General features: G+C 38.8%; 1 protein-coding gene across 1 annotated transcript in view; it reads left to right on the forward strand.

The window, feature by feature from the left end:
• The first annotated feature begins 5,440 nt into the window (after positions 1–5,440).
• A2ML1 (alpha-2-macroglobulin like 1) overlaps positions 5,441–15,219 on the forward strand; it is a 43,947-nt gene continuing 34,168 nt past the window's right edge. The window contains exons 1-5 of the mRNA XM_036865585.1: positions 5,441–5,567; positions 6,049–6,232; positions 6,542–6,704; positions 7,432–7,484; positions 14,810–14,830. Of these exons, the coding sequence (XP_036721480.1) occupies positions 5,446–5,567; positions 6,049–6,232; positions 6,542–6,704; positions 7,432–7,484; positions 14,810–14,830 (543 nt within the window). The 5' untranslated portion in view covers positions 5,441–5,445. The remainder of the gene's footprint in view (positions 5,568–6,048; positions 6,233–6,541; positions 6,705–7,431; positions 7,485–14,809; positions 14,831–15,219) is intronic.

The raw sequence follows: 15,219 nt of genomic DNA on the forward strand, positions 1-15,219 counted from the left end.
CCTTATTTTACTCTTCAAAATGTTAATTGCTTGAAAGTTGCTAACCCTACGAAAGGGTGCTCCATCATAATTTTTAATAACACTAAAGCAAAATTTGCAGAAAGCTTACTATGTGCCAGACACTGTGCTAGGCACTTTCCATTCATCAAGTCATTTGATTTTTATACCAACTCTATAATATAGGTGCTATTATTGTTCTCATTTTATAGATGAGGAAACAAAAGCACAGAGAGGTTAACAACTTGTCATGGGTCACACAACTAATAAATGGCATCCTCTGTACAGATTCTTTGCACAATTATCTTTCTTCTGCAAGATTGGTGTCTTATGGTTGCTGGAGCAGTAAATAGATGTTTTAAATCTCCCTTAGCAGTGAAGTTAACTTCCTAGGTATCCCAAGTTAAATACATGCAGTGTAAATAAGCACCCCTCCCTAGCTTAGGTATTACTATTTTTTCATTGCATAGCTAATATATTATTGGACGTGCATAGCTGGAACCATACCTGTCTCCATTCTCACTTCTCTTTTAGATCCACATGGTTGGAAAATGTTCAGCAGAATCCCAAAGTTAAAAAATCTTATAAACTAAAATCAAAGGGCCAGGGTAAAAGAAGATTCTTGGCTGAAGAGAATGAAGGTGTATTTCTGTGATTTTAGAAAAGCTGTGAGAAGTAGACATGTGTAGTGGTGGGCCCTGAACATGTTACAAAGGGAAGAAGAGGGGAAAAATTTAGAATCAGAAAATTCAAAGTAGGAGGAGAGAAGGAAAAGGTGCCAAAGGAAGTATGCTAAGCAGGTTCTATAAACTTTCTTTCTTCATTTTTCAGTTCCTTTGTTTTGACATGTAAAACATTACCTCTACATTACAGCTCAGAATGAATTATATTTTTGCTTTAGGCAGTCATTTATCTTTTAGAGTGATTAAAAATTGATTTAAATGCCTTTTATATTTTATTTGATATCATTTCCAGAGATCTTCATTTATTTGTGCAGTTTCTGTATGGTGTGTTATCCCAGGGATTGGCATTTACTTTTTTCTGTAGATAATCAGATAGTAAATAATGCAGGCTTTGCATACAACATAGTTTCTAATAATCCCGCAAATCTACTATAGCACAAAATAGACACTGATAATATGTAAACAAATGAATATTACTGTGCTCCAATAAAACTTTATTTACAAAACCCGTGAAAGGCTGGATATGACGAACAGGCCATAGTTTGTCAACCCCTGTTTTGTCTTCTGCCTTAATTAAGAGCTCCCTTTAATATTGCTTGTAGCATAGATCTGCTGGCAGTAAATTCTCTCAGCTTTTGTTTGTCTGAAAAACTCTTTTTCCCCTTCATTATTGAAAGATATTTTTGCTGGGTACAGAATGCTGATTTCCATTTTTTTCCCCCTCCTTTTAGTACTTTAAAGATGTCAATCCACTGTCTTCTGGATAATATTGTGTTTCATGAGGAGTTTGCTGTAATTCTTTTTTTTTTTTTTATGTAATGTGCCTTTTTTTCTCTGGCCACCTCCAAGACTCCCTATTTATCTCTGGTTTAGAGAAGTTTGAACATGATGGATTAGGTGTGTTTTATTTTAGCATTTATCCTGCTTGGACTTCTCTATGATTCCTGGATCTATTGTTTGATGTTTTTCGTTACTTTTGGAAAACTCTCATGTGTTATCTCTTCAAACATTTCTTCTGCTTGTTCTTTCTCTCTTCTTCTAGGATTCCAATAACTTGTACATTAAACCATTTGATATTGTCCCACAGCTCTTGGATACTCTGTTCTATTTGTTTCTCCTCTTTTCTCTTGATGTTTCAGTTTGGGTAATTCCTAGTGACCTACCTTCAAGGTAGGTATTGGTTTATTATTTCCTCAGCTGTGTCAGGTTTACTAATGAGCCTTTAGGAGGAGCTGCTCATCTCTGATACCATAGTTTTTATTTTCAGCATTTTTATCTGACTTTATCACTTATGTCTTTATTCTCAAATTCCCTATCTGTTCATGGATGTTGTCCACCTTTTTCATTAGATCTTTTATTAAGATTGCTCCCAGCCATTTGAAAGTCCTTCTTTGATACTACTAACATGTAGATCATCTCTGAACCTGGTTCTGTTAATTGCTTTGTATTTTGAAGACAGGTGGTTGTCTTCTTTGTTACTTTTCTTTTGGTAGATTATATAATTTTTGATTGAATGCCAGACATCTTGTGTAGAATAGGAGGGATTTAGGTAAACACTATTTGTGCTTCTTCTCAGGCAGTTTAGCATGGTGGATAGAGTCAATCTAGTTAAAAGGTGAGGTGGAGTTAGGTTTTGCTATTGCCAAGATTACTTCCAGTGCACCATAAGCTTCAAATTCCTCTTACAGTATCTTATGCTTAGGGTGGGGTCTGGAATGCTGGAAAGATTTCTCAGTGTTTGTTCTCTGCCCTCAACTCTCAACCTTCTTTATACACCTTGTAGGAGTATACAGAGGTAGTTTCTCTCCATATTCATGCTCCTCTGCCAGTGGCAGACTGCTACTACTAGTTACTTGGTGTTTGCTAGGGTAGTGGTGAGGGGTAGGGTGGCTCTCTGTGGTCCTCTTCATTTTCAGTCTTAGGTAGTTTTTATATACCTGGACATTGGAGAATGAGATTTCTCAGGATTCCTGCCTCTACTCCCTGCCTACCTCTGCTGTGTATCTGTGGCAGGTCTTGTGTGGGAAAGATTTTCCTGCCCCTCCTTCAGTTTTAGGAGACCTCTGAAAGTACTGGCCTAGAACTCTTGGCTGAGGACTGTTTCTTTTCCCTCCCCCAGGGTAGATTTTTTCCCCCTCTATCCTTCTCTTGGCAACAATGGGTTTTTACCTGTGCAACAATGGGGGCAACAGTATTTGCTGCTCCTCCCCAGAGGCTTAAGACTTTTGAGAGAAGAGTATGGGCATCTGGGCCCTTTCCTGCAGTGATAGATAATATTGTCCACTCTGCCTATACTACTAAGAGAGGCTTAATTTAGTCTGTCATCCTCTCCTAGTCTTTCTTGTGAGCACCTGGTCAAGGTCTTGGAAAAGAACCCGTGAGTAACTACAAACTTCCCTTGCTTCTGTGGCACACAGAGGTTTTTTTGGTAGTTACTCAAGCCCACATAGACCGTTAGTAGTTCATTAAAACTTTAGCTGTATTTTTCTTACTTGCTTCTATGATGGCCCAAATACTTCCCATGTTCTGGCACAGATGAGACAGTCCACACATCCAGTCTCTGCTCTGGAGGAACTGTGTCTCCTTAGATTTCAGGCTACTTAGTTGAGCTGCAGCCTTGACTCAGCTCTCAGATTCAACTTTTTGGTTCAAGAAAAGTTGTGATTTTGCAGTTTGTCTGGCTTTTCCTCACTGCCAGGGAGACAGAAATGCTCTCTCCAGTTTTTTACATCTATAAAGGAAGTGGAAATTCCTAAAAATTGTTTTGTATCATATTTCCTCCCCCCACCCCTTCAGTTAGTATTGCAAACAATTCCTTTTGTCCTGAAAACATTATTTTAAATGGCTGAATAGAATTGCTTTGTATTAATATGGCAGTTTATTCAACCAAGCTCATATTATTGGGCATTGTAATAGACTTAATGTTTTATTTTCCCAGCATCTTTACTCCAACTCACTTCTTTCTTCCTTTTTTTTAAACTGTGATTTTCTTCCTCCCTCCCTTCCTTTCTCCCTCCCTCCCTCCCTGCCTCTCTCCCTCCTTCCTTCCGGCTGCACCGGGTCTTAGTTGTGGCACACGGGATCTTTTAGTTGCAGCATTTGAACTCTTAGTTGTGGCATGCATGTGGGATCTAGTTCCCCGACCAGGGATTGAACCCAGGCCCCCTGCAATGGGAGCGTGGAATCTTACCCACTGGACCACCAGGGAAGTCCACAACCCACGTCTTTCTTTAGAGAATTTCTCCTCCCCAATTCCATGTGGCTCTATGGGGCTGTCAATCACAGTAGCCTATCACTCAGGCCTCAGAATGACCCAGGAACTCCCAGTCATAGTAGCCTGGCTACAATGATTGATTCAGAAGTGAGCATGTGAAAGGAGGAACAAAATCTTCAGAAATTTCTCTAACTTAGATGAAAATTTTTATCTACCGGGATCCTAGAGCTGGAGATTCTGGATTGATGACTCACAGCTGCCATCTTTCCCACCACTTGAAGGAAATCCTATGTGCGGCAGGAGATGAGCAAATAAGACAGAAAGATTGGGAGGGGGGGGATAATGAGTCCTGGCAGAATCAAGACTCTAATTCCAGGTCATGAAGTTTTCAGAGTTTCTCTGGTTCATTTCTTTCTTTGTCTGATCCTCCCCAGTTATTCAAAACTCTTTTTTTTTTTTTTTTTAAATCAGTCATCAATTTTATACACATCACTGTATACAAAACTCTTTTTTTGTTTAAGTTGGCTTGATTTGGGTTGGTCATTGGTCCTAGAAAGTATCCTCACTAATTTATACTTTAGGTGGCTTTCAAGTCTTGCCATTATAAAGAACACTGGGAAGAATCTCAGAGTGGACACATTTTCTGCATACGTGTCTGCTCTCATTCCCCATAAAAATACATTCCCAGAATAGGAGTGACTAGGTCAAAGAATATGCAAATCTGAAAGGCTCTTGATGTGTACTGTGAAATTGCCCTTTAAGATTGTCGCCTTTGTATTTCTTCTATGAGTTTGTATGTTCCTATTTCCATACAGTCACAATAATACTTATTATTAATCAAAAAAATTCCCAATTAAATAAATGTATACTACTTTTGTATTGATACTGCTCCCATTCCTGTGCTCCCAAATATGTCTTTTTTTAAATGATTTATTTATTTATTTATTTTGGCTGCGTTGGGTCTTCATTGCTGCGCATGGGCTTTCTCTAGTTGCAGCGAGCGGGGGCTACTCTTTGTTGCAGTGCGCGGGCTTCTCATTGCAGTGGCTTCTCTTGCTGGGGAGCACGGGCTCTAGGCATGTGGGCTTCAGTAGTTGTGGCTCGCGGGCTGTAGAGCGCAGGCTCAGTAGTTGGGGCACACGGGCGGGCTTCGTTGCTCCGCGGCATGTGGGATCTTCCCAGACCAGGGCTCAAACCCACGTCCCCTGCATTGGCAGGCGGACTGCTAATCACTGTGCCACCAGGGAAGTCCCCCAAATAAGTCTTAATAGAATAATAAAAAGAGAAAAAAAGATCCAATGGGGATGGGAATTTGGAATGAAGCCAGAAAAACGGGAAGGATCTAAAATGTGTTCTGAGAGCTTTACCGCTATGAATACTCAGCACGTTTTTTTTTTCCCCAAACAGGTTTTATAGACTGGCTGAGCCAGTGTGAATGTTTCAGGGAGAAAGAAATTTGAGGAAGTGAATAGAAGCCCTACCCTGGTATACCACCTCCGCCTGAGGCCCCAAAAGGTGATTGGCTGCGGCATCAGCCATAGCTCCATATATATGTGGGTGAGCAGACCTCTGGTTCCTGGTCCTGAGGAGTCTATCCCACCCACAAAGATGTGGGCTCAACTCCTTTTAGGAGTATTGGCCTTATTGCCAGCCATGGCAGAAAAAAGCCTCCTGTAAGTGGATGGTGTCAGCGTTGATTTAGGGCAGGCGGCTTCTTCGTCTATCCTTCTCAAATATAACTATGGGGAACAGGAGATAGCCTCTGGTTTATTTTAATTTCCTTCTCATCTTTTCCCTTCTTTGGTTTCACTTTTCCTTTACCCAGAGAGAAAAGGTAAGATGACAGGAAGAAACTTTAAAAAAAAAACGATATATATATATTAAAATATAGTAGCCTCTCTGTAAGAGAACTAATTTCCTCCTTGGTACCCTAGGTCCAGGTTCTCAATGATGGTCTACTGGTGGGAGGTTTAAGGCTGTACACTGAGTTATTTGTTGCTTTTCTGCTTCTCCCTTATAGAAAATAAGGTTCATAAAGACAGGGGCTTGGTCTGTTTAATTCATTGCTATATGCTGAGTGCTCAGAAGAGGGATTAATTTTGTATTAAATAGATGAATCATTACTGCCCTGAAATCCTTTTGCTTCTTCAATAGAAACTACCTGGTGACATTACCAGCCCGGCTTAAGTTCCCTTCTACTCAGAAGGTTTGTTTGGATCTGAGCCCTGGGTACAGTGATGTAAAATTTACTGTTAGTCTGGAGACCAAGGGCAAGACCCTCACATTGATAGAACATTCTGGATCGAAGACGGGGCACTTACATTGCAAGTCCTTTTTGGTAAGTACAGGCTTAGCCCAACTGTAGTCCTCAACTTTCCTATTCTCCTCCCTGGGTATTCACTATAATTTCTCTTTAAGTATGTTTTCTGTAATTTTACTTTTGCCATGGCCTTTAAACCTATCTCTCCTAAACTTCAATTCCTGGACATAACTTCTGGTATTATTCTCTGGCAACTTTTTAATGGCTCTACCCTTGCTACCCCCATCTAACTCATTTCTTTCCTTTGATTCTCCCTCTTGGGTTGAGACGGGTTGATTCTGTTCCCCCAGTCTCCTACTCCTCCCAGAGCTCCCTTTTCTTGGCCAGGTACCCGTTCCTTCTGGTGGCATAGAAGAAGTAGCCACGGTCCGGGTGAGAGGAACTGGAAATAAAATCAACTTTGAGGAGAGGAAAAAGGTTCTAATTCAGAGGCAGCAGAATGGCATCTTTATACAAACTGACAAACCTGTCTATAACCCAGGGCAGCGAGGTAAGAGGCACACAGATAGGATGAGACAAAAGCCTGGGAAGAGCTGCACCCATAGGTAGAGGGGCTTTGCAGGTTGGTGGCAGGCTGATGGACCAAGGAAGAGAGGGGGGTCTGGAGGGATGAAGGGTTATGGGTGTTGAATACATGCAGTACTACAAACGCGAAAGACTAGTTGGTGGAGTTGCTACTGTGTGTGTGTATCTAAAACCAAACACAGGGAATTCCCCTGGTGGTCCAGTGATTAGGACTCGGTGCTTTCACTGCTGTGGGCCTGGGTTTGATCCCTGGCGGGGGAACTAAGATTCCACAAGCCGAGTGGTGCGGCCAAAAACACAAATAAGTCAATAAATAAAATAAAACAAAATACACATTTCTCTTGGAATGGAATTTGGCAGGTGTAACTGGATTCCTGGTTCTCACAGAAAGCTGCTTGTGTACAAATCAGAAAACATCATCAAGGGCATTTGGCTGGAGCCCTGTGATTCGTATTTGTTCCTTCTGCCTTAGAAGGGGATTCCATTCTGAGGTTTCAAAGTCAGGAGCCATGAAGAAAAACTGTTTGGGGCGTGAGCTCTCTCTCAGACTAGGTTTTATTACAAAAGTAAAACCTGATGGGATTTTGCTGACTAAGAAGTATGTGTGAGGAAGCATAAAGGGTGGAAGAAAGAAAGATTCTGAGAGGGGAAAAAAAAAATCCCCTTTGCTAATGATGCCTGTTTCCTTCTAGTGCATTTTCGCATCGTCACCCTCACCAGCAACTTTGTTCCAGTGAATGACCAGGTGAGAATTTAGTTGGGAAGAGGGACAGGGAAAGGGAAAGGGAAAGGGGTAGGGCTGACTGAGAGAGAACAGGGAAGAGGAGAAGAGATTCTTTCCAGGGGGGGAGGCCCTCTAGGTGCAGAACGCTTGTGGGAACTGGAGTTCTAGACTCCTGGCACACATCCAAATCGTCCCCGCCCTTGTCTGCCTGAAAACATGCAGAGGCATCTAGCTGTCATGTTTGATAGCTGAGAACATCAATTAGGTTAACATTCCTGAGAGATGGTTCCATTTGCTGCTGTTTTTTAAAAGAGTTTCTTGCAAACTTCAAGACTTTCCCTCCAGGAGTGACACCTAGTGGCTTTGCAGTTCAAATACTAAGAAATAATTCAGGAGTGTATTTAACAGATGGAAGAAATAAGAATATCCACCCCCACCATCTTTTTTTTTTTTTTCTTGCTATGAGGCAAGGTAATTTATAGAGCAGACAATTCTTTTAAGGCAAAGTTCTGTTGCCAGAGGTAAAAATGTGGTAACGTTTGGTGAATACTTAAATTTTCCTTGAACTACCTGATTGCTAGAATCATTAGCCTTATGATAGGTTTGCTCTCAATTTTTTTTTTTCTTGTGTCATTTCTAAGTGCTTTTGAAAGACCTCTCAGACACTCCTGGCTGTCTTCTTTTTCCTTCAGTTACAGCCCATGTATTCAAATGAAAATTTTAAAGATAATTTTGGAGAAAGCATTACTTATATTTCCATCTCCATGTTTTCAGAACTGCTGTTTCCTTTCCCAGTGCACAGGGAAGCTATAAGCTTATTATTAATCGGTAGCCTCCTCCAACCACTACTTTCTTTCCCGATTTAGAATTCTTTTCAGTTTCTTCTTCCTATCAGCTGTATTCTTTATCAGTTGGGTGTAATATTAAGTACTTACTTCTTAAACAGAGTGTTGATTCCAGAGCTGAAAAGAGGGTATGCAAGGGTTAAAGTGTAGCCACAGCCAGTTATTTTAGACTCTACTGCCCCCTGGAGGTTGATCTCATTAGCTACCCCTGTTACATTATCTTTCCTCAGCTCAAATTGGGCCGAATTGCTGAGAGGTGCCCTGATTTCCATAGCTATGCTCTATTTCTGTTGTCAAATTACTCCTTCCTCCTCACACCATTTCTTTAGTCAGCCCCCGCTCCAAGTTCCAACTTGAAATACTGAAAATTTGAAACACTGAATTTGAAACTCCAAATGAAACACTGAAATTAACTAAACATTTTTTACTAGGTAACAGAGTGGCAAAAATTGTGAGTTTACAAAGCTCAAGATTTTATCCTCAAGCAACTGAAGCATACATGATACTAACTGATTCTATCTAGCTTGGTTGCTACACCCATTTATTCAGAAACCTCAGGCAGCTTCCAGTGCAAATGCTATCTTCCTAGTTGAACACTTGTTTCCTTCCAGAGACTGCTTCTGCCTGACTCGTGTCCAAATCTGCTTCTTGACTCCCTGCGTGAGAAAAGTACTTTGCTATCTGAGGAACTGGTCTTTTTTTGTTTGTTGTGTTTTTTTTGTAGAATTTATAGCAATCCACAGTAATCTCAGTGATACTTGCCTCCTTATTGTGTAAAGAGCCCGGTTTGTACATGTCCTATTCTTCCCTTCAGGAAGGAGGGCAGAATATTCTCCCCACCCCTTAACTGCCACCCCAAATGTGCCACTTTGGCATGTGGATTATTTTGAGCTGAAGGCAATCAAGGTCCCAGAGAGTCAGGAGAAACTTTTACTTCTTTCTTAAATGCCTAAAAGAATGTAGATGGGGGTGTGGGGGGGTGTATGGGTGGGACTGGGCCAGAAAGAGAGCTATTACCTAACTTTTTTTTACTTTCCAGTTTTATTGAGATATAATTGGCATACAGTACTGTGTAAGTTTAAGGTGTACGATATAATGATTTGACTTACATCATGAAACAATTATCACAATAAGGTTAGTGAACATCTATCATCTCATATAGATACAAAATTAAGGAAGTAGAAAAAAATTTTCCTTGCGATGAGAACTCTTAGGATTTAATCTCTTAGCAACTTCCATATATAACACGCAGCAGTGTGAATTATATTTATCAGGTTATATATTACATCCCTAGTACTTATGTTTCCTGTAACTGGAAGTTTGTACCTTTTGACCATCTTCATCCAATTCCCCATCCCCTCATCCCCTGACTTGGTAGCAAAAAAATCTGATCTTTTTCTTTGCCACGCCACATGGCTTGCAGGATCTTAGTTCCCTGACCAGGGATTGAACCCAGGCCTTTGGCAGTGAAAGCGCCGAGTCCTAATCGTGTACTGCCAGGGAATTCCCAAATCTGATCTTTTTCTATGTGTTTGGGTGTTTTTTAAGTATAATTGACCTACAACACTATGTTAGTACCTGTTACATCACATAATGATTTGATATTGCTAAACATTTCAAACTGATCTCCATAAGTCCAGTTGTCATCTGTCACCCTACAAAAATATTACATAGATTTGGACTATACTCCCCACACTGTACATTTCATACCCATGACTCATTTATTTTGCAGCTGGAAATTTGCACCTCTTAATCACCCTCACCTATTTCTTTCCTTTCTGCACCCCACACCCCTCTGACAACGACCAGTTTGTTCTCTGTATCTATGACTCTGTTTCTGTTTTGTTATTCTTGTTCATTTGTTTTGTTTTTTAGATTTCACATATATGTGAAATCGTACAGTATTTGTCTTTCTTTGTCTGGCTTATTTCACTTAGCATAATGCCCTCTAGGTCCATCCATGTTGTTGCAAATGGCAAGACTTCATTCTTTTTTATGGCTGAGTAATATGCCATTATATATATATATATATATATATATATATATATATATATATATATATATATATATATATATATATGTATATATTACATCTTCTTTTTAAAATTTTTTGGTTGCATTGGGTCTTCATTGCTGCGTGGGCTTTCTCTAGTTGTGGCGAATGGGGGCTACTCTTTGTTGCGCTGCACGGGCTTCTCATTGCGGTGGCTTCTCTTGTTGTGGAGCACGGGCTCTAGGCATGCAGGCTTCAGTAGCTGCAGTGCGTGGACTCAGTAGTTGTGGCTCGCGGGCCCTAGAGCACAGGCTCAGTAGTTGTGGCACATGGGCTTAGTTGCTCCGTGGCATGTTGGATCTTCCCGGACCAGGGCTTGAATCCGTGTCCCCTGCATTGCCAGGCGGATTCTTAACCACTGCGCCACCAGGGAAGTCCTGCCCATTTTTTGTTTTTTTTTATCGGGTTGCTTTTTTTGATGTTGAGTTGTATGAAATCTTTGTATATTTTGGATATTAACCCCTTATCAGATATATCATTTGCAAATATCTTCTCCCATTCAGTAGGCAGCCTTTTCATTTTGTTGATAGTTTCCTTCACTGTGAAAAAGCTTTTTAGTTTGATGTAGTGCCATTAAAATTTTTTTCCTTTTTCTTCCCTTACCTGAGGAGACATATCCAAAAAATAATTACTAAGACCAATGTCAAAGAGTTTACAGCCTATGTTTTCTTCTAGAATTTTTATGGTTTCAGGTTTAACATTTAAGTCTTTAATCCATTTTGAATTTATTTTTGTGTATGGTGTGAGAGAGTAGACTACTTTGATTCTTTTGCATGTAGCTGTCCAGCTTTCCCAGTGCCATTTATTGAAGAGGATGTCTTTTCCCCATTATATATTCTTACCTCCTTTGTTGTAGATTAATTGCCCATATATGTGTGGGCTCATTTCTGGGCTCTCTATTCTATTCCATTGATCTATGTATCTGGTTTTGTGCCAGTACCATACCATTTTGATTACTATAGGTTTGTAGTATAGTTTGAAATCAGGGAGCATGATGCCTGCAGCTTTGTTCTTCTTTCTCAAGATTGTTTTGGCTATTTGGCGTCTATTGTGTTTCCATACAAATTTTAGAATTATTTATTCTAGTTCTGTGAAAAATGCCATTGGTATTTTGATAGGGATTGCATTGAGTCTGTAGATTGCCTTGGGTAGTATGGTCATTTTAACAATATTATTTCTTCCAATCCATGAACATGTTATATCTTTCCATTGTTTGTATCATCTTCAATTTCTTTCATCAGTGTCTTATAGTTTTCTGAGTACTGGTCTTTTACGTCCTCAGATTTATTCCTAGGTATTTTATTCTTTTTGATGTGATTGTAATTGGGATCATTTTCTTAATTTCTCTTTCTGATAGTGTATAGAAATGAAACAGATTTCTGTGTATTAATTTTGTATCTGTAACCTTACCAAATTTATTGGTGAGTTTTAGTTATTTTTTTGGTGGCATCTTTAGGATTTTCTATGTATAGTATCATGCTGTCTATAAACAATGACAGTTTTACTTCTTGCTTTCTGATTTGGATTCCTTTTATTACTTTTTCTTGTCTGATTGCTGTGACTAGGACTTCCAATTCTATGTTGAATAAAAGTTTTGAGAGTGGGAATCAATGTCTTATTCCTGATCTTAGAGGAAGTGCTTTCAGCTTTTCACTGTTGAGTATGATGTTAGCTGTGGGCTTGTCATATATGGCCTTTATTATGTTGAGGTATGTTCCCTCTATACCCACTTTGTTGAGAGTTTTTTTTTTAATTATAAATGGATGTTTAATCTTGTCAAAAGCTTTTTATGTGTCTATTGAGATGGTCACGTGATTTTTATTCTTCAATTTGTTTGGTGTTTCACATTGATTGATTTGTGGGTATTGAATCATCCTTGCATCCTTAGGATAAATTCCACTTGATCATGTTGTATGATCCTTTTAATGTACTGTTGGATTTGGCTTGCTAACATTTTACTGAAGATTTTTGCATCCATGTTCATCAGTGATATTGGCCTTTAATTTTCTTTTTTTGTGATATCTTTGTCTGGTTTTGGTATCAGGGTGATGCTGACCTCGTAGAATAAGTTGTAAAGCATTCCTTCCTCTGCAATTTTTTGGAATAGTTTGAGAACTCTTCTCTAAATGTTTGATAGAAGTCATCTGTGAAGCCATCTGGTCCTGGAGTTCTGTGTGTTGGGAGTTTTTTTTAAATTACTGATTCAATTTTATTAATGATAATTGGTCTGTTCATATTTTCTATTTCTTCCAGTTTAGTCTTGGGAGATTGTACAGTTCTAGAAATTTGTCCATTTCTTCTAGGTTGTCCATTTTATTGATGGGTGATTATTCATGGTAATCTCTTACAAACCTTTGTATTTCTGTGGTGTTGATTGTCACTTCTCCTTTTTCATTTTTGGTTTTATTAATTTGGGCCCTCTCGTTTTTTTCTTGATGAGTCTGGCTAAAGGCTTATCAATTTGTTTATCTTTTTTGAGGAATCAGCTCTTAGTTTCATTGATCTTTTCTATTTTTTTTTTTTTTTGCCTCTATTTCATTTATTTCTGCTCTGATCTTTATAATTTCCTTCCACTAACTTTGGGTTCTGTTTGTTCTTCTTTTCTAGTTCCTTTAGATGTAAGGTTAGGTTGTGGGTTTTTTTTGAGATTTTTCTTATTTCCTGAGGTAGGCTTGTATTACTATAAACTTCCCTCTTAGAATTGCTTTTGCTGCATCCCATAGATTTTGTATCATTGTGTTTTTGGTTTTGTTTGTCTCCAAGTATTTTATTTTTTGATTTTTTTCAGTGATCCATTGGTTGTCTAATAACCTGTTGGTTAGCCTCCATGGGTTTATGTTTTTTGTTGTTTTTTTCTTGTAGTTGATTTTTAGTCTCATAGTGTCATGGTTGAAAAAGATACTTGATATGATTTCAGTTTTCTTAAATTTATTGAGATTCTTTTTGTGGCCTATCATGTGTCTATCATGCTATAATGTTCAATGTGCTCTTGAAAAGAATGTGTATTTGGCTGCTTTTGGATAGAATGTTCTATATTATATATATAAATATATATATATGTTCATATATATATGAACATATATATGTTCATTTGGTCTAATAAGTCATTTAAAGCCAGTGTTTCCCTATTGAGTGTCTTTCTGGATGACCTGTCCATTGATGTACATGGGGTGTTAAAGTCCCCTACTATTATTGTGTTACTGTCAATTCCTCCCTTTATGTCTGTTAATATTTGCTTTATTTATTTAGGTGCCTGCATCTTTTAAAAGTGTATCTTAAATAATCATCATATTATTATAACACCTTAGAAAATTAACAATAATTATTTAATATCATTTAATGTTCAGTTCTAATTTTTCCAAATAACTGAGTTTTTTTTTTCCAAACTATGATCTGATCAAATTCATGTATTACATTTGATTGCTACATTTTAAAAATTTCTCTTAATCGAAACAAATCCCCCTTATTTTCATATTAGATTGACTTTTTTTTTGAGAGAGAGAGTGAGAGAGAGATCAGGCTAGATGACTTATAGAATGTCCCCATTCTGGAATATGATATTGACTTTTGAGGAAGCCTAGTTGTCTTATGGAATATTTGATATTCTTGATTTGCCTGATTATTTCCTTACTGTGTAATAGAACTTGTTCCTTTATCTTCTGGAAGTAGCTCTGAAGTCTTAATTAGGTTTAAGCTAAACTTTCGGTAAAAATATTTGGTGAAAGAAAAATAGATAATGCTGTGAACCTCAAATACATCTCTGGAGGCACATAATGTCAGGTTGTCCCGTTATTAGTGATGGTGAGTTTGATTACTTAGTTAAGGTGATGACAGCCTAATTTCTCCAATGATAAGGTGTGTCCTTTTTTTGAAATTAGCAAGTAATTTTGGGGTGACACTTTGACAACTAGCACAATGACTCATTCTCCAATTAAACTTAGTGGTTTTAATATCCATTTGCCTGAGGAAATTGTACATGATCCTTTGATGGAGCTCTTTTAAACATTTTTTTTAAAAGAAATTATTTTGTAGTACTTGAAAGGTTCCTGCCCACTGGCATTCAGAAAGTGGAGGAGGAGGCCAGGAGAACGTCAGCTACCAAGAAGAGGTTTAAACATGGTGGAGCCTCCAGATACTAATATTTTCTCTTAGGGCATGTTGTGGAAGAGCTCAGTCACAGAGCACTGATGGATGCTGAGGGTCTAAAGTTCCATTTCTTCAAATTTTTTGGAGACTGGCAATCCCTTTAGGAAAGCTCTTCCTTCTCCTCCCCCAGCCAATAAGCCTTTGCCCCACTGTTACTCTTACCAGGGCACAAAAGAGACATTTAGAAAGGAAGGAGTGGGCAACAGAGAAAGAGAGAGACCTTCGTGAACTTTTTGCTTTCAGCAAGCCTATCCTTATTGAAAGTTCTTCTTTAACCCATATTATCTGGTTTTCCTTTTCAGTACACCATTGTGGAACTGCAAGTAAGTAGAAGTTTCTTTTTCTTTTCTGTCAGTTGTGGAGAAGGTGGTTGGTGCTAAAGCTTGAAGTCAGCAACGACTCTGAGATCTTGGCCCAGAGCCTGAGACTCTGCACCAGCACAAAGTACCTGCAATCCTGCCTAAGCTGTGCCTGTTCTCTTGCCTCTGCCCACCCTGCCCCTCTCAGTGTTAAACCTCTGTAAATAAGGACACCAACCTCTATAGTGATGAACCTTCCTACTCTGATGCCTGTATGTTCTCTGCACTGTGTCAATCCAACGAGGGTTGGTTCTGTACTCTTAGTCTTTGGGTTGGCTATTATCACAGACACTCAACCATTGAACATGACAAGAATACCTGTGAGAAGTATTAAGAAGGTGAAATTCCTCACA

This window comes from Balaenoptera musculus, chromosome 10 (genome assembly GCF_009873245.2).
Source record: "Balaenoptera musculus isolate JJ_BM4_2016_0621 chromosome 10, mBalMus1.pri.v3, whole genome shotgun sequence".
Lineage (NCBI taxonomy): Eukaryota > Metazoa > Chordata > Mammalia > Artiodactyla > Balaenopteridae > Balaenoptera > Balaenoptera musculus.